This window comes from Agelaius phoeniceus, chromosome 6 (genome assembly GCF_051311805.1).
Source record: "Agelaius phoeniceus isolate bAgePho1 chromosome 6, bAgePho1.hap1, whole genome shotgun sequence".
Taxonomy (NCBI): Eukaryota; Metazoa; Chordata; class Aves; order Passeriformes; family Icteridae; genus Agelaius; species Agelaius phoeniceus.
Genome location: NC_135270.1, coordinates 35,078,949 through 35,097,816, shown reverse-complemented (window position 1 = coordinate 35,097,816; position 18,868 = coordinate 35,078,949). Strand labels below are relative to the sequence as shown.

The 18,868-nt window shown below is 37.7% G+C and overlaps 1 protein-coding gene across 3 annotated transcripts in view; it reads left to right on the top strand.

The window, feature by feature from the left end:
- STXBP6 (syntaxin binding protein 6) overlaps positions 1-18,868 on the top strand; it is a 95,652-nt gene that overhangs the window by 26,331 nt on the left and 50,453 nt on the right. For 2 of the 3 annotated variants that reach the window (XM_077180387.1, XM_054634779.2), the window contains exons 2-3: positions 5,010-5,108; positions 9,334-9,519. The exons of the other annotated variant lie outside the window; for it this stretch is intronic. In XM_077180387.1, coding sequence (XP_077036502.1) covers positions 9,366-9,519 — 154 coding nt within the window. In that variant the 5' untranslated portion in view covers positions 5,010-5,108; positions 9,334-9,365. The remainder of the gene's footprint in view (positions 1-5,009; positions 5,109-9,333; positions 9,520-18,868) is intronic. 3 annotated transcript variants of the gene reach the window in all.

The following is an 18,868-nucleotide window of genomic DNA, read 5'->3' as shown; positions in this document are numbered from 1 at the left end:
GATTGAAAAAACCCCACTATTTATATTTACCAAGGAATGTTGATTCACCTTTGATGGATGAAATAAAATGCTTTAATACCTTGATGTTATCTTTTATTGTCTTGTCCCAATGTATTACTATGCTTTTGTACTTTTCCTCAGCATTAAAGTAATAAAAGGAACATTTTCTTTTTTTTTTCTGGTGTGGGTGTTGCAGGTTGCAGTTTAGAAAATTGAAAATATTTAGCCTGACAGGCCTGACTTTGTTCCCTCCTTCTCTTTTGGGATATTTAATTTAATGGACAGCTGCAACTTGTACCAATATCAGTTATGTGAGGAGGAATGGAAATGGAAATGGAACTGGGAGGATTTGTAAAACCTGATTTCAGAGTGTACTGAATTATACTAATTGGAGAAAGCAAGTGGTAAGAGTACTATGTGCCAGTTTTGTGGGGTTTTATATTTTCTTTCTTTAAAACACCTTCAGCTGATGCTGTAGGAATAACCTGTCTCTCTGGCAACCTGTACACTAAATTATTAATCCATTTAATGTGTTTTTTTCAATTATCAGTACTTAATAAGTCAGAATCTGGTTCCTGTGAGATATCTTGACAGAGTAGGTGATGTGAGTTAGTGTGTTGTAGTTATGGGTGCTATATTGAAGTAATAGCTTTGCATCATTTGTTTTGTGTATTCCTATAGGCAACAGTTCTGATAGTTGTGTAACAGAGACAGACTTTTAACCTGACTTTTGCTACCTCTCTGTTTAAGCCAACAAATAATGGAGTCAGTATACCAAGAAATTTTATACTATTTTGAGGCCCATTTTTTTCTTTTCAAGGAGACCCATATGAGCTCCTGTTTTAGCACTTTTTAGTAAGTTTGGTTCTTTGTAGCAAGTTTTGATTTTGAAAAATTTTGTCTAGATTGGCTCCATGCCATGTCTTCTGTCAGTGATTTCAATATTTGATGAAAGTACATGACATTTTGGGTTCTTCTCTCTTTAAAGCACAATTTCATGATCCTTGTAAACTAACACTGCTAGGGGCCCATGGGAGCCCTAATCTTACCACCTGCACTTCATTCGTGTGTACTGACACACAGCTGTGGAGTGCACTGTATCAGGGAGCTTGATCTGAGTAAAACCAAAAGAAATCACTATTTTTTTAAGATAGCTTAAAACTGGATTAATTCTCGTCTAGTTCACTGCACTACCACAGAAGCATTTATGCTGTCACAAGGAAGAGAAGTACAAAAGGAAATCAATAATTTCTGCCAGAACAAGTGCTCGTGGTGGTCATAAGTTCAATGAGAAACAACACAAACTACTGAAAGAAATTGTGCATGTTCTAAACTACAGCCCTTTCTACTAGTTCCCCTTTCCTTGAGGACCATGGCTGCTCCTTCTCACCAGTATCCTTTAATTTCATTTTTTAGTGATTTTTCTTTGCCAAAATACGGACAAACAATTGAACTTCAGATCAGTTGATTTGGGTTTGTGATAAAGTATTAGGCCATGTGAATAATTTGGAACTGCTTTAATGGTGCCTCTGATGCTGTCCCACGTGATATTAGTCACATTGGATTAACTGAGGAAATTGGGTTCACATGAAAGTAGCATAAGATGTAGAAACAAATTATTTAGGAATGTATTCTAAGGAGTTGGTATCTTTCTAGTTCTTACTGGAAGAGCGAAAGGAAGCTGTGTTATGTCTCAAACCCTTTTTAACTGTCCAAAGTGATGGCACACAGAATGTACCTCCTGACTTTTGGTGAGTGTCAGTCTAGAGAACTGCAAGTGTTAAAAGACAGAATTGGACTATAAAACTATTGTACAGTAGGAGAAATAGCCTTAAAGCAGTAAATACAAAAATCCCCTGTTAAGTTGGAATAATTAGTTATTCAGGTGTCAAATTTCTTTTTTTTTTTTCCTTTCCCACAAAAAGATTGAAGAACATGGTAGATGTTGAAGTGAAGCTCTTGTGTTTCGCTGACTATTTATGGCAGTAGCTGTATAAGGCAGTAGCTCACTCCTTATAGTTTGTAAATCTTGAGTTGGTAGGGGCCCATAAGAGCCACTAAGTTCAACTCCTTTCTCCTCACAGGGCTACCTAAAACTAAACCATATGATAAGGGCATTGTCCAGATGCTTCCTGAACTCTGATAGGCTTGGTAAGGTGACCATTTACCTGGGGAGCCTGTTCCAAAGACCCAACAAATAGTTCTTTCACTTGACTCTGTTACCATCAATGAAGCTGTGAGTCCAGACTTGAGGATTGCATTTCGGAAAAGATGTAGGGTAAAGGGAAAAGGCCTAGAGAGGTGAGGTGTTTGGAGGAAGAAATCTGTGAGGAATGGCAGAAGAAACTGTGGCAGTTCCTCCTGCAAATGAAAGTCTAAGGTTGGTTTTAATAACTGGTCTTAAGATCTAAACACTTCTAAAAGGTCATAAGAATTAAGCTAACCTCTTAAGACTACGATGTACAATGTTGTTATGCAAAAGTAGTAGCTCTTACTGTTGTTAATGTCCCAGTGTCCTAGGGCAAATTTTTACAAATGCAAATCTGGTCTCTCTGTGGCTTTGTTATAACATCTGGTCGTTCCTAAATTTCTTGGTGAATCTGTGTGATTCGAAATGTTCCTGTTAAAAAAGGATGACTCCAGCACAGGCTTCCAAGAAGTTCTTGACTGACTTTTGGTAAACAGTTTTGTAGATTGGGGGGTGCTGTTTAATGTGGTGTTGTCCATCTTTATTTTCAAATTCTTACATTCTTAAAATAATAATGACTTTCAGATTGTGGGATTCTTGCAAGGAGAATCTGAGTGGGTCTCTAACTGTTGCTCTTCACTCAGAAAGACCTGGAGAGGGCTGTACCTCCTCTGCAGAGATGCCTTTGCCTCCCTGGGGCAACTCACAGAAACACCTCCTGCTTTTCATACCAGTTCCAGGGAAGGCACATTTAGGGAACACAGCTGCTTTTGGCGGTTGAGAAAATGCTGAAAGAATCAGTGTCCACTGATTCTTGCATTATTATTTTATTAATTTCTTACGAATATAGTTTTGATCCAGAATGCTGTGAAAACATAAGCAGAAATTAATTTTGATTTGCTGCAGTTCTTCAATATATATTTGTTTTCTGCGCACCTATTTAAAATAATCTACTAACAGCCTGCAGCTATTCACACACAGAATCACAGTACAGAAATGTTATGTCTTACATTTGAGTTGGATTTTTCCCAGATTGCAGTATTTTACATTCTTTTCAGTATTACATCCTTTTTGTGAGCTGGGATCTATGACACTGTTTACTAGGACCTTAGCTTCTAGATCTGGAATTGCTGTTTTCTTTTCAGAGCATGATATATGACCTGGAATATACAGTAACCCATCCCTCAAGATGTTTCTGGTGCTTTATGTCACCTCCTACTTAATTTTCAGTACCATTTAGAAACAGTTTAGGGGCACAGTCTCAAAAGAATGAAGTGATACTGCATCTTCTGCTTTTTCTGCATCTTCCTTGAGGAAGTACAGGTATTACTTACCATGAGCCTCTGTGTATGTATTTCACTCAGCAGAGCAGAGTGCAGAAATGAAAGCAGCTGCTCTGTCTTCCACATGCAAGTGGGACTGGTTCTCATTTGCCCATTTATGGGATTTCTGTGGTGTCCCTGATAATCTGTCTTTGTAAGGAGATGTTTGGGTTTTTTATGAGGTGATGGAAGAGGGTGTACCAAACTTCTAGGTGTATTTTTTTTTTTAAGATTGTGTTACAGATTAAATAAACTCAAAAGTACCTTCCTTTTTTTTTCTGTCTCTATAAATGTGTATTCCATTTAGAGCTTTTTATCTCTTTAAATCTGTAGGTCCATACTACTTGCACAGAATCCAAATCAACTTCCCTTGTAATGAAAGGTTATAGGAAATGCCCAGGGCCTCAGGCTGCCTGCCTCAGGTGAAGAAATGTGTTGAGCATTGAGGCATTTACTGCTTCTGTCTGACTCTTAGATCCTATTAATGTGCACTTCTCCTCTCCAATTTTTTTTTCCTTCACTAAAAACATCATATGTTCTCAGACCACACAGTATGGTAGCCAGTATAGTCTTTCATGTTTCTTTTGCTTATTCTAGGCGCTTTTGAGAAATTCAGTGATTCAAACAAGGCTTCTTGAAGGTTTCAGTAAACAATTCTGCAAAATTCCCATAACCAAACAATGTCTTGATTAAAAACAAAGTTAAGGCTTGTATTTCAAATTTACAGTAAATTCTGCCATGTGTTGGTCTTGGATTAGGTGGGCTATGATATAAACCTTCACTTAAAAGACAGAAAGAAGTTACTACTTTAGCATGTAAGATTCAAGTTTTCCATTTAGGCGCTGTTGCTCTCTGAAGTCTGCCTATGTCCTATTCAGCGTGATTGGGCAGTTTATTTTGTAATTACATATGTAAGTGAAAACACACTTCTTGTTTCTAGTTTGAACTGCTACAAATACAGTTCTAATTTAATGATTTTCATATTTTAGAATTAATACATTATTCAAATGAACCAGTCTTAGCTGAGAAGTTATTTGGAAAAATAAATTGGAAATGTGACAGCCTACAAATAACTCTGGAGAATGATTGAAGCTTTCTCAGTAAATACTTCTAAAAGTTGTAAACCCGTGTTAATAGGAAGTAATGGAATGTTTCTGGCTGCTACAGTGGCTGCTGCTATTGTCCTAATTTAAATAAATATCTTTCAAGCAAAGTTAGATTTGAAAATAGGATGACAGAAGATGATCTGATTTATTTTTTATGTTCAAGCATTTTAAAGATTTTACCTCGACTGTTTCAGAATAAGGTTGATCAACTGATTTGATCCCTGTATGCAAAGCTAATTAAACTTGGTGTTATTCCTCTAGGATAAAGTTACACTTAATAAATGTATTGCAAACCAACTTTTAAAACTTGTCTGCTTTAATATTTGCTCTTTAAAGATTTATAAATTAATTGCCTTGGGTTTTAAATGTTTGGTTTTTTCTGCTTTTTTTCAGAATTGTACTAGCTATTTGTTTGAGATGACAGCAAATACAGGATTTTGATGACCTGTAATACTCAAAGAAGTTTAAACACTTCCAGCAAGTAAATACCAGGCAAGTATCACAATAGCAAAAGCTGGTTTTTTGGCAACAGTGTCTTGCAATTATTTCCTTAAGTAGATGTCATCTTTCAGGATAGTGGCTTTATTAAAAGCAGATTTGAGTGCTTGCTAGAGTTACTATTCCAAGAATAGTTGGTTGCTCAGATGATTTCACACTGCAGGCAGCATTTCAGTGGTTAGCCTGTCCTGTGAGCCCTTCCCTGTTTGTGATTAAACTGAAGATCCTTAAAAACAGCCAGGTTTAGCATACTGAACATTTTTTTCCTTTTTTTTGGAAACCTTTATGTCCTTTTCCAGCTCTTGCTTTGTATTGTAATTTACTCCTATTTGAATTCTGAATGCTGAGGATTAGTTTCCTTTCTGCATACCTATACCCTCAACAAAGATACTGTAAATCCCTTTTTTTCCACTTATTTGCACAGAGTCCTATGAAACATGTGGGTGTAAAGATAAATTAGCCATTTGCTGGCTGTGTGCCTGAAAACAGTCTGAGATTCTGGCTGACCAGAAAACTGTCCAGTTTTTTTTTGTTATTGAACATGTGGGATGCATTAAGGATTCAGCTTAATTATCTTGGTTTTATTTAATCTTCTTTTTAAGAAATTGCCTTTAATTGTTGCCCCCTCACATACTTCTAGAGGAATAGTCAGCTGTTCACAGAGGGAGCTTTTAGTGATAGAAATATAGTAGAGAAGAACTGTAGTAGAGGAAGATGTGAGAAGATGCAAATGAGCAGCGCATTGCGGGCACTTTTTCAAATCCACACAGGAATCTTTCCTCTCTGTGTTTCTTCTTTGTGCTGGGGCCACAGTGTAAATGCTGACATTCTGTTCCATAATGCTATAGTAGATGGAGTGAAAAATTGCAGAAGAAAAAGGGGGTCTTTGTTTAGCCTAAAAGCATCAGTATAATAATTTGAGTGGAAGTAAATATGTGGAACAAAGCATGTGAGGTAGGAAATGTGGTCTCTCTTTCTGAACTCTTAGGTTTACTGGAACATTTTAATCCCCCTTACCTCAGAGGGGTTAATGCTGCAAGCAGCAATGCACTGTCTGAGAGTGCTCAGAGATCCTCAGAGAGTGCTCAGAAATCCAGGATTTTATTTTGTATTTGAGTACAAATGGGAGGAAAATGTTTGTGTTCCAGTGCATGAGTTCATAAGGGCCTTGAGTGGAAACTCCTGATGGTTTGAATTTGTCCTGGAATGTGCACCAAGAGAAAACATAATTTTGCAAAGAAATATGCATATACAACATGAAGTTGTGCACGTACAGGCAAGGGTTTTGTTTTGTTTTGTTTTTGTTTAAGGAAACGAGGGATTTTGTTGGAGAATGGGAAAAAATGAGACTTATTCATGTTCCTTGAGGAAGTGTATATTTTTTTTTTTAAGTAAAACTGTCAGAGATTGTATTATCTACACTTGTGAAAACAGGGAGCATTGGAAGGCTTTACTTATTTAAACAGAGGTCTTCTCCATACCTCTACTAGTGCATAGGAGAAGGTTGCTTATTTGAATTCAGCTGCTGATTTTTTGACCTATGAAAAACAACTTCATCTAAACTATATTGACATCTCAATCTCAGAAGTCTGTTTGTACACGGCACAGTTAGTTATTTTCTTCTGTAAATAAAAGGGCTTTTATAGTTTGTGTTAGTGTCAGTTTTCACATCAGATTTGGCAGTTGTGTCAAGTACACACTGTTAGATTGTTTGAATATGGCTTCTGAAGCTGTTGTCAGCCCAAATTCTGGGAACAGAAGGATCAAGGATCACAATCTCTGAAGTCAGGAGTCCACACCTTAGTTGGAGGTTCCAGTTACAGTCCAGGTATCTGCTGTGTCTGTGTACAGCTTCTGGTAAATGTATACAAACCAACTTAATGTCAAAGCCAGTGGCAGCATGCAGCAATAAACCACTAAGGTTTTGTGATACTGTAGGTAAGAAAAACTTGCATCTTCTCTTAATCCAGGAAGCCTTTACATCCCTGAGAAATCTTTGAAGTCATATTTATTTTACAGTCCGTGACCATTAAGAAAATGTCTGAAAACATCTATTCAACAACTCAGTTGCAGAATTAACAGCATCAAATCATTGCAATCTGGAAAGCACTTTTTCAGTTGAATGTCACTTGAGTGTCTTTTAACCTGACAGCACTTCTGTGTGTTTTCCCAAAAAGCTATTCATTGAAAATTCTTTAGGCGCATGAAGGTCTGGGTTTTGCAAAGATTATCAGTCTCTAGTTCAGTCAGGAGGAGGTCTGGGTGTTTAAATCCACTGTTGTTAACAGTGGCCTTGAATTAAAAAAAGGAAAAAAAATTAACCCAAAAGCTAGTTGCAGTGTTCTAACAGTTTAAATGCTGGTATGATGTACTCTGCAAATATTTCTATAACACAGAAGAAGAGAGAAGTATGTGATGAATGTGAAAACAACACATTTTCTTTCAGAACTTTTTTCTAAGTAACTAACATGTAAGTTTATTCTTTTGATTCTGTTGTCATGTAAGTATTCATTTTAAAGGATAGATAACTAAGATGTTGGGATTTATAAGATCACAGCTTGTCAGGAGGTATGCATTCTTTGATCCCTTGAAATTGATCTGGATTTTTCTTTTGATGGAGACAATTTTTAAATCCAATTCACTTTTTTAAAGGTTCATCTAAAATGATCTGATGCTAAAACACGTCAGAATTCAAATAACTATGTTGGTTAACTGAGGTATGCTGTTACAGATTGTTTTGGCACAGGATTCTGTTTGCATCCCAAAATTAGCAGGTGGTGAATTAAGTTTGGACTAAGTTGTGCTGTCTCATGTGTAGTTTCGTTTTTTTTTTTAATTTTCCCATTTTTTTAAGATAAGGAAATGTCATAAATAGTGACAACAAAACGTTGAGACTGTAAGTGTTTAGGCAATTACCTTGCTGGTAGTATGTGCACAAAAAATAGTGGATCCGTGGCCCTCTTGGGTTTATAATCTAATTTGACTGTAGTTTATTTACATTTATTTTAAATTATGGCAAATATCAAATGATCCCACAGGCAGAATTATCAGGTAGTTCAGGCTTGAGTATAATCATTTTCGTACTAAGGAAACTAAGGATGTCAAAAAGATCTGTCAGCTTTAAAGTCTTAGTAATACAGAAATGTGTAAATTAATATATGTGCATTGGAGTGTCATTACATTGGGACAATTAAAGGTGTCATTCAGCAGTTTCCATGAATGGGAGCCTGGGTATGTGTTACAAGAGTCAGTGCAGAACTAATGGGAGTTACAGCTTGCACAAAGAACCTGTTAATGTCCCCTCTCAGTTGTCCCTCCTTTAGTTAGGCCCCTCTGCAGGCTGTGGTGAGGTTTGTTTTTTGGGATGTACATGACTAAGCAGCTTCCCTCCTCCCTCCCTGTTCTCTACAATAATTTTTTCCTATATGTATGTGTATGTCTCTCCTGAAACAAATGTCTCTCCTAAGTCAACTGTGCTGTTTTGTTACGAAACACATTGAGGAACTGACCTGAGTCAAAATGACACAGCCCAAAAGTAGAGGTGTGGTTTTGTCTGTGTTGATCCCGATGGTGTCTCTGACACTGTTTCCTGTGCAGTTGCCCAGTCAGTAATTCCAGAGTTGAGGGGATGAGGTGCTAAAGCTGCAAGAGATGCAAGAGCTGTGCAATCAGGTGCTGTCACCAGGAGCAGTGCTCCTGAAGGAACAGTCTCACCAAGTCTGAAGCTGTCTCTGTCCTCTGTGAACGTGACTTCTTGTGTGCCAGCACAACCACGGTGCTCCTTCCCTAAGCCCTTGCAGTGCTTTCCCTGTGTATGTGGGACACAGATCCGAGTTTCCCTCAGTTATCAGAGGGGGAATCAATGAAGCTTTTATGCTGCATGAAGTTAAACAGGGTGTTTCTCTGAGAAGATTTTGCAACATACTGAAGTGCTAATGCTTCTGCCCAAAATAAGCTAAGCTTGTATGAGCAAATTTAAGAAGTGTGGAGAACTTCAGTGAAGACACTTAAATACTTTGAAAATTCTGCCTTTACAAATACGAAATTATTTTCTAAATTCTTTGAGGCATTAGAAACTTTCTTTGAAGGTCAGAGTTTTTAAGTAGACTTTGATATAACTTAATAGTTTCTAATATTGTGGACTTTGATACCACTTAAGAATTTCTAATATTGTTTTATATTTATGATTTTTTTTTTAATTTATGATTTTTATTTTTAGAGAGCACCAGTCTGCTATACCTGTGATCTACGATGAATGCTAAATCTGCAATCAGCAAAGAGATTTTTGCCCCACATGATGAAAGGATGCTGGGAGCTGTTCAAGTGAAAAGAAGAACAAAAAAAAAGATTCCTTTTCTAGCTACTGGGGGTCAGGGTGAATATTTAACATACATATGCCTGTCAGGTAAGTTTAATGACTTTTGACATCCAGTTATTTGTTTAGGTTTATCTTTGATTAACTGAGCAGCTGTTGTCTGTAGCCATAAGGAGCTGGATTGTTCAAATCTTCATAGTGTAATGAGAGAATTGTAGCGCTTATACCTTTTGCCTTGAGGAACCACATGCTCTGGGCTGTTTATATTTATACACTATAATAAATTGAACAAGCGGATTCATTGTTTTAAAACCCCTAGGTGTTCTCACAGCACAGCTGCAGAGTATGAACAAATAGAATATTTGGTAACAGTCTTTCCTTAGTCAGATTAAGATATTTCTTAGAAAGATGAACTTTTCAGGACATTGAAGGGATATACAATGTAATTTTTTATGCCATGTTGCAATGACTGCCAGCTGAGTGTGTGTGAGTACCTTTGGTATTTAGGGTGATTTAGTCACTTAGGTTTTTAGGCATATCAGTTGCTCCCTTTGAGTGTGTGCATCTTGCTGGAAGTACAGCTAGTGGCCAAAAGCAATGTGCTATGACTCTCAGAAAAGTACAATTATTTTTGAGCTAAATGAGAGTTTCATGACTCTTTCAAATTGTGGTGTTATTTTTTTAAATAATGTTAAAACTTTCAAAGCACGGGAGCTAAAACTCAGTGACTCTACTACTGTTCTAGCACATCACATGTCTGCCCAAAAAGTGTGAATTTACTGAATGTTACTGAGATGTATTCAGATACATATGTACAAATACTTCTGTTAAAATACAAGCTGCAGAGGAATTGCACACACATACTGAGGTCAGCGAGACAAAACAGAAGGCCTTTCATTTACAGCTGAGTATTTTGCTTGTCATTGTAGGATCGTAGAATATCCTGAGTTGGAAGTGACCCACAAGGATCATCAAGGCCAACTCCTGGCCCTGCATTTTGGTAAAGCCAAAAATGGCACCATGTGTCTGAAAGCATTTCTAAGTGCTTTGTGAACTGTGCCAGGCTTGGTGCTGTGACCAGTTCCCTGGGGGCCCTGTTCAAGGGCTTGAACACCCTCTGAATAAAGAACCCTTTTCTGATACCCAGCCAAAGCCTTCCCTTATAGAGTTTCATGCTATTTCCTCAGGTCCTATCAGTGTTCATGAGAGTGAAGAGATCAATGTGTGACCCTCTGTTTCCCCTTCTGAGGAAGCTGTAGACCACGTGAGGCCTTCCCTCAGTCTCTTATTTTCTAGGCTGAGCAAGCCAAGTGACCTCACCCATTCTCCCCACATAGAGAGCTTCAAGGAAGGATTTAAAAATTTATTCCCCTAGGCTGTTCCATAGACTTGTGGTTGGAATACACTGTGTTGATGTAAGAACTTCATGCTTCAGTCTTCTCAAGGTGTAGAGGAAACTAATCTAGGCCTCTCAACTCTTAAAGAAATGTTCAAATCACTAATGTTTTTAAGCAAAGTTAAACTTTTCTTTTGGCAGTCATATTTTTCAAATGTCAGTCCAGTTTCTTTTTTTTAAATCTTCTTGTAAAGAGCAATCGTGTTCTAGGTCCGTGCAGTAAGTTTTGAGATACAGAGGTGTTTGTTACCCATGTTCATGATTAAAGGTTAGAGATGTTCTCTATGCTTACAATTTTCTGTAGGCTAAATATTCTATGGGTGGATTTTTTTGTCTTTTACTTTTTGTTATTTGATATTCTGTAAAACTTAGGCCTCCTTCTGCTTCCCCACCCCATATTCATATGCATCAGTCAATATGGATTTTAAGACAGTGTCTTAAATGCATTTATTGTTTTACTGCCACAGCATATTATGAGTAAGGAAGAAATAGTGGATGTCCTGACTTAAGCAGAGTTTGCCACTCATGATAAGGAGAAGCATTCAGGATCTAAATAAAATTACTTTGTGGCAGACACTGAAAAGCTGCATATTGATGTTGCAAGAACCCTCACATATGGCTCACTATCCATGGTGTTTTGCACACATCTGAGATCAGGTTTTCTCATATACATTTGTAGTTTATATTATGAGAATACAGTATGATTGGTAATATTGGTAAGCAACAAAGTGACTAGGGAGAGGACTGCCTGGCTGTGTTTGATGTCACATTCCAAACAGCCTGCTCAGCCAGATATGCAATTCATTAGGGTCAAGTGCAGTTAGGTATGTATTCGGGAATCATCAAAGGCACAAAACCACACATTGGGGAGCAAGTGATTCTGCCACTGTGTAAAAGAAATTGTGATGAGGATAAACTGTGATTTTTGCCTATTCCTAATGGCTGTGAAGCAATAATGCTTTTAGTTGTAGCACATTGTAACAGAAAAAGTTTCAGTTTAGTAAGGCTAAGTTAATGTAGTCATGGCAATTTAGCTGTGCCCCAAACGGTCCAAGATGGATTGTATCTTGGGACAGCAGAATATACTTGATTACCTTCCTTTTTTGATGTAATATGAAGCAGTGTACAGTGTACGCTGTGAAGCAGTCACAATGGTGGTTGCCTCTGAATTTGTATTTACATTTCAGGCAACATTTCATGTGCTTTAGTGCTGAGTGTTGCGACCTCTTCCCTGGAAAAGCCTTTATCAGCCTTTGACTCTTGTCCCAGGTTTGCTATGTATTAGGTAAACAAAGTGACTGGAATATCTCTGTGTTCATAGTTTTCTTGGACTAATTCAGTTTGGCCTTTGCTGAAAGGAATTTGATAATTTACTCTTTAGAACAGAATTTGACAGTTGAAAGAATAGAAACTGACTCCTTATATCCTTAGGGGATATAAATATAAAACATCGTGTCTAGTTGTAGTTTCATCAAAGATATGGTACAGAAAATGAAACATCAGCCGCTGTGACAGCTACTTCTATTTGCTGCTCACTTTGAAACTGAGAAATTACACAAATTGTTATAACCAGAGTTAAATGTTTTCCTTTCAGTGTTGAACTGAATTTTGGTGTTGAAAAGACATTTTATCATAGTTGTTTATTTGAATTTCTGGAAGCGTGGATAGAGATGCTGAGCAGGGAGAATGCCTTTAGCCTCAGAGATGGGACAGTGAACCATTAAAAGAATCGAATATTGAGCAGAGTGAGATGGGAGAATAAGGAAGATTCTTCTTTAGTATTGGTATTTGAAGTATGTACTGGGTTTTTTGATTGTACAATATTGAATACTGAGATGTTAGAAGTAAACATTAATGCTTTTAAGAGGTATAGATAAAGCCTGTAATCTGAAACTGAACACAGATTAAGCTAAGAAAGCTGTAGCAAGAGTGCTTGATAGCCTGGTGGTAACCAAGCAGCTGGGTTACCTGCAGCTTTCTAGCCTAGTGTTGGAGCTAGCCAAGTTAAACTGGCAAACAGAGCCAAGACAGATCTTTAAGGAGTTATTTAGCTGAAGAAGAACAAGAAAGGAGTAGACAGATGGGAAACACAGAGGTGGGGTGGCTGTAGGCAGAACAGAGAAAATGAACACTGGGATTTTTGTAATGTAAAAGAGGATTTAACACAGAGAAAAGACAAGAAATTCAAAGCTGAAAGTGGATATTTATCACCTCCTCCACACTAGCAGACCTAGTGAGAGTTATTGGATCAGGTCTAAGTTTTAATTTTGTCGTCATTGTCTTATGTAATTGAAACATAATTGTTTAAAATAGTTCTTAGCCTTATTTAGAATTCTGAATTAAGTATAAAATGCTTAAACAGTCACTTCAGAAATATAGGTCATTGGCCTACTTGCCAATGGCTGGTATTTTCCCCTCTGTTTAAATGTTGTGAGAATGTTACTTCAGTGTTCATCAGATTGACTTTCAATCTGACCCACTTAGATGTCAGATTCTATTGCATATTTGAATATTTATACAAAAAAGGTCATGACTGACATAAGAGAATTGGTCAGCCCAGAAGAGCACACCAGCCAAATGATGATCTGGTCTTCTGTAAGCTCTGACCTGGACAGCTGTTTGCAGACAGCTGCAGGCCAGTTGTGGTGCTTTGCCCAGCCCCATGGACCCAGACTGGATCATGGCTGAACATCTGGGCACAGACTGGGATGTTCAGCAAGGACTGAACAGAGTCCAATGCAAGTTTCATATTGTGTTTTGTTTTTGTTGTGAAAATTCAAATTTCTTTTTTCAGAATAGAGAAAAAAAAACAAACAAGCTTCTTTCTTCACTATCTTATCTTGGTAATGGCTTCTTTAAGGTGAAGGTTTAATAGTTCAAGTATCTGTAGGGCAAATAATGTCTAGCTTCTCTTGCTGTGCGCTCAGTGACCTAAATTACTGCTTTAAACTGGCCGTAAGTTGGATAATGGAAAGCACGGGTGTTTTTCAAATTGTTGCACAGTGTGGTTACATTCATGTGCTGTATTATGCGTGTCTAAATAAATATATATAAAATGTACACATACAGCATATAGCTTCTAGTGCTGATATTAACAAACATAATTGCCTTCATCTACTTATAATGAATTATTATGATACTGACTATAGTTCTTAACCAAGACTCTTTTCCTTCTTTTGTCAGAACATACTTTGTCTTTGTTAGGTACTTCTGGTATTTTAACTCCTTTCTTAAAGGTCTTTGAAAAACAAGACCTCCTGCATTTTGAGTGGAAGTCAGATTAACCTTCTCCATTATTGATCTTTCTGTATATATTGAAATAGAAGAGAAAATGATGAACTACTTTGGAGGGTAGGATGCATTTATTGATTGTATCCTTAATATGTCTTGATGCTCTGATCCCTCCTGATTCTGAGTTGTCCAACATAATATAACCAGTCCTTTTCCACAAGAATTTTGTGTAGGAGGGCATCTTTTTACAGCAACACAACAGAATTATGTATTTGAAAGCATTTAGTCTTAAGATTGATGTGTTTTGGTTTGCTTTTTTTTTTTTCTTTTTAAGGTGGAGGAGGAATGTATGTTTGTTCCTGTGCATCCTCCCAGTACCCTACTTGATCTTATTCACATGTAGGAAATATTTTCTCAATGGCAAGCTGAAGATGTGTAGTTATGTGTCTGCTGTTCAGCACTTTGTTTGCCCCCCAAATCCTTCAGAATAGAATTGTAGCAGCTGGATAAAGCTTAGCAGTTTACTGTGCATCAGTATTGTTCCCCAGAGCTCAGTATTGCACCCAGTCCTGATTAATATCTTCATTTATCATCTGGATGAGGTGATCAGGTCCATCCTCAGACAGATTACAGACTACACCAAGCTGGGCAGGAGTGTTGATCATCTGGAGGGCAGGAAGACTCTGCAGAGGGATCTGGGCAGGCTGGATCAATGGGCCAAGGCCAGTGGTATGAGATTCAACAAAGTCAAGTTCCAGATCCTGCACTTGGAGCACAAGAGCCCCAGGCAGCACTACAGGCTGGAGACAGAGCAGCTGGGAAGATGTCAGGTGGAAAAGGATCTAGGAGGGCTGGTCAACAGCTAGATGAACGTGTTCCAGTGTGTGCCCAGGTGGCCAAGAAGGCCAATGGCATCCAGATCTGTATCAGCAATAGTGGGGGCAGCAGGACCAGGGCAGTCCCTCTGTACTCGGCATTTCTGAGGCTGCACCTGAAGTCCTCTATTCAGTTCTGGGCCTGTCGCTGCAAGGAAGACATTGAGGTGCTGGAACATGTCCAGAGAGGGGGGTAATGAAGCTGGTGAAGGTTCTAGAGGGTAATTCCTTTGAGAAGCAGCAGAGGGAATTGGGGTTGTTAAACCTGGAGAAAAGGATGCTCAGGGAAGATGTTACTCCAGCTGCCTGAAAGGAGGTTGTAACAAGGTGGGGGTCAGCCTCTTCTCCCAGGTAACCAGTGATAAGACAAGAAAATGGCCTCAAGTTATGCCAGAGAGGTTCAGGCTGGACATCAGGCAGAACTTCTTCACAGTGGGGCTTCTTAAACACTGGAATGGACTGCTCAGGGTGGTGGTGGAGCTACCATCCCTGGAGGTGTTCAAGAGAAACGACTGGATGTGGCACTTAGTGCCATCGCATATCTGACATGTTGATGTTCAGTCAAAAGTTGGACTTAATGATCTGAGATGTTCTCCAAGCTAAATGATTCTGTGACTTTCTGAGTCATTTTTAAAAAATGTGTCAATACACAGAATTTCTGTTACTAATGTTGCTTTCAATTCTATTCAGACTTGATCTCTTGAAATTGTTTTTCCTTCCACCTCAATCAGACATAAACTCCCTGAAAAGATTTCCAAAATCTCAAATGAGAAATCTTGGAAAAATGAGAAAGGAGAAAATGTGATCAAAACAAAGACATTGAAAACAAAGACATTGAAAAATGTCAGGCATCAGATCTGTTTATTCAGTCATATTTAAATTTGCAGTAATTAAAAGGAATAAGTTCAATATTCATAAATACAAAGCCAGTTTTGATGCAACAAGATTTATGCATAAAACTAATTGGTTGTAAAACTGTAGATTGGAAGTTGTACCATTGGAGCTGCTTGATGCCTCATTCATCATAAAAGAAGCTTGATGATATTATTAGTTGGACTTTGTGGGCTTTTTCATGGAGGTATGCAAAATTTACTACACGAAGTAACTACTACAAGAAGTAGTTATGTTGCAGACCCCTTCACTCATCTCCATGTTCCAAAGAGAATGGGGGCTCTCTAGAGCTTTATCCATTTATTGTAATTACTTGTGCTGGGTAGGTTTGTATTCCTTAAGAGCTGGCAGCACCTTACTTCAGTGGTGATGATGTATTTCAGTGCCATGTTTTGCCCAGATTGTGGCAGATGCTTGCATCAAGTTTAATGCCAGGTTAAAATGTTTGAATGTCATGATGTCTTTGGAAACAGTTTGTTCATTCTTGGTCCAAGTGAGGCTTTTGGCAGGGTTTGGTGCTATCTTGTATGTGATAAAAATGCAGAGCTGGAAAGTAAGGCTGTACTTAACAAATTTTCATGGTAGCTGTCCCTTCAAGTTGGAGTACAGCAACCATGCACATTAGACCTGTGTGAGTATCCCCTAATTGCTAGATTTGGCAGAAGCTATTCTTGTGGTACCATAACAGTTAAAACTGCTGTGTTTTGCTTTGCAATAGGATTCATTCTGAACAGTCTTCTTAGTTTTTGTAGTGCTGGAGTGTAGTATGTATAATACCCTGACTCACTGCATTATGGACTGTTGAACTTGAATCATACTGGGCAGAAAACATCTGGAATGTTCCCTTGATGTTGCATTTTAGAAAGCATTTCTATTGATTGCTGTATAGTTCTGCTCTTAGAAGTAATATCGTCTTGTGAACAAAACCAGAAGTTCTCTTTCTGCCTGACCAATGCTTACTGTATTAGACTCTTTTAGTAGATAAACATCAGATTAAAATCTTATCCTTTTATAGTACTCCAAGCTGTATGAGTCAAAGCCTGTAAGTTTGCACCATACATCTGGCCTTTAAATACTGTACCATGGAATAATTTTCAGCATGGAGCAGCACGTAAGAAATACTTAACAAAGGAACTGCTAAGCTGATTAGAATACTGCATTAAGCTTCTCTATCATTAGATAGATTTTATTGTTGCCTTGACATAGAGAAAGATGAATAATGCAGTTCTGATGTCTAAATGTTTTCTGTTTGGGACTTTAATCTGTAAATAATCCTTTAAAAGCAAGTAAAATTGAAAAAGAACAGATCAGAACTGATGATTGATTTTCTGGTGTGTTTAGCCTGTGTCCCCCAGTTTATGCAAACTGCTGCCACAGGAGCTCATATACCAATCAAGTAGCAAGACAGACCTGAAAAACACAGTAGGGTGGAATTAGTTAATGGACTAAGTCTGTCCAGTCGTCCCTTACTGTTATAATATCTGAATGTTTCAGACTGTTGCATTAAAAACAAGCTCATATTCTCATGTTTGCATGTATATGTGCTACTGTGAACCAGTGCTCTGCATTTACAGCAGGCATTGTTTTTCCTCCAGCCTACTTACATTTAGATTTTTAGTAACTTGTTTTTGTACTCTGATTATGCATATCCTAACAAGAAGGAAAAAACAACATATGAAGGGTGGGGAGGCTGAGAGAATATAAACTATGCAAAGTTTTTTTGGCCTTGTATCAGGGAGGAGCCTGCCCATTAGTCCAAGTTAAAACAATCTCTAGTAACTGTTTAGTTGGAACAACTTCATAGAGAAAGACTGGCACACCCAGTCAGCTGCTTTTCTGTTCATTAGAGCTCAGCAGCACACAGTAACTCTCAGATAGCCTCAGGGAATGACAAAGTTAAAACCCTACAAATTCTCCAGTGTTACTGTTTTAAACAAAATTTCATTTGGGTGAAATTTTCAGGGGTTGAGTCTGAGAAAACTTTATAACATTGCAGAACGTATTTGTCAGGCAGTAAAGTTCCTTGGGCATTTTTAGCCCCTAATTCTAAATAGTTATTAGAAAATTACTTTAGGCATTTCATTCTCTTTTTATTGTCTACTTAGACCTGTCTTGGGAGGACAGGCTCAGCTGGAAGGGAAGCTGCAACATAAATGTCTTGCTGGATGAAATAACTGGTAAATGCTTTTCCTGGATAATATGATATCAGCCCCTGCTGTGTTAGTTTTCTTAAACCTGTGCCTCATGTCACTCTGTGGAACACAGATAGTGTGGAACACACATAGTAATGGCAAGAGCAATTTTCTGTGACTGGATCAATGACTTGGAAGGGAATAGAATGTTAAAAGAACATTCTCTTACTTCTAGCAAGAGAAGTGTTTACAACATGTATTTAAAGCAGTTACATAAAGTATGCTTTTTCTGAGTGAGGCAAAAAACGTGGAAGCTGAAGTAAACAAAAGCTTTAAACCTTCAGATATTATATTTATTCACTTGCTTTAATGGCAGATTGCTAAAGAAAACTTGACTGTTTAAGTGTCTGGGAATATCTAAAGTTGTCTAGAATACTATCTGAGAAGATTTTAGGCAGCTGAAATTTGTTGAATTTGCTCAAAAAGAAAACAACATCTAGGTAAAGAATGCTTAAAAGTTTGGAAATAATTTCTGTTCACCTTTATTTTTGTACTCACATATCATGATTTCCTTTAAGAATATTTTTCTTAGGTTTAGCACACATAAGTTTGCCGTACAAATATGCAGACAATCCTTCAGCTGTACTATTTCAGGGAATGCTGCATTTTTGCCCAGTGTCCAGTCTGTAATGAAAGGTAGTTGGGAAGCAAAACAAAAATTGTCTTTAAGTATGGGGAAGAGAAAATGGGTTGAGGAGATGGTTTGAAATTTTTTAGGAACTGGGAGAAGGGGGGGGTTTTACAGTGACATTAGGAAGAGTCTAAACTCATAAACCACTGTGTGGATTGACTGATTAAGCAATTCATATTTTATTCATTTGGATGCCGAAATTATTTTTTTTTTAGTTTAAAAA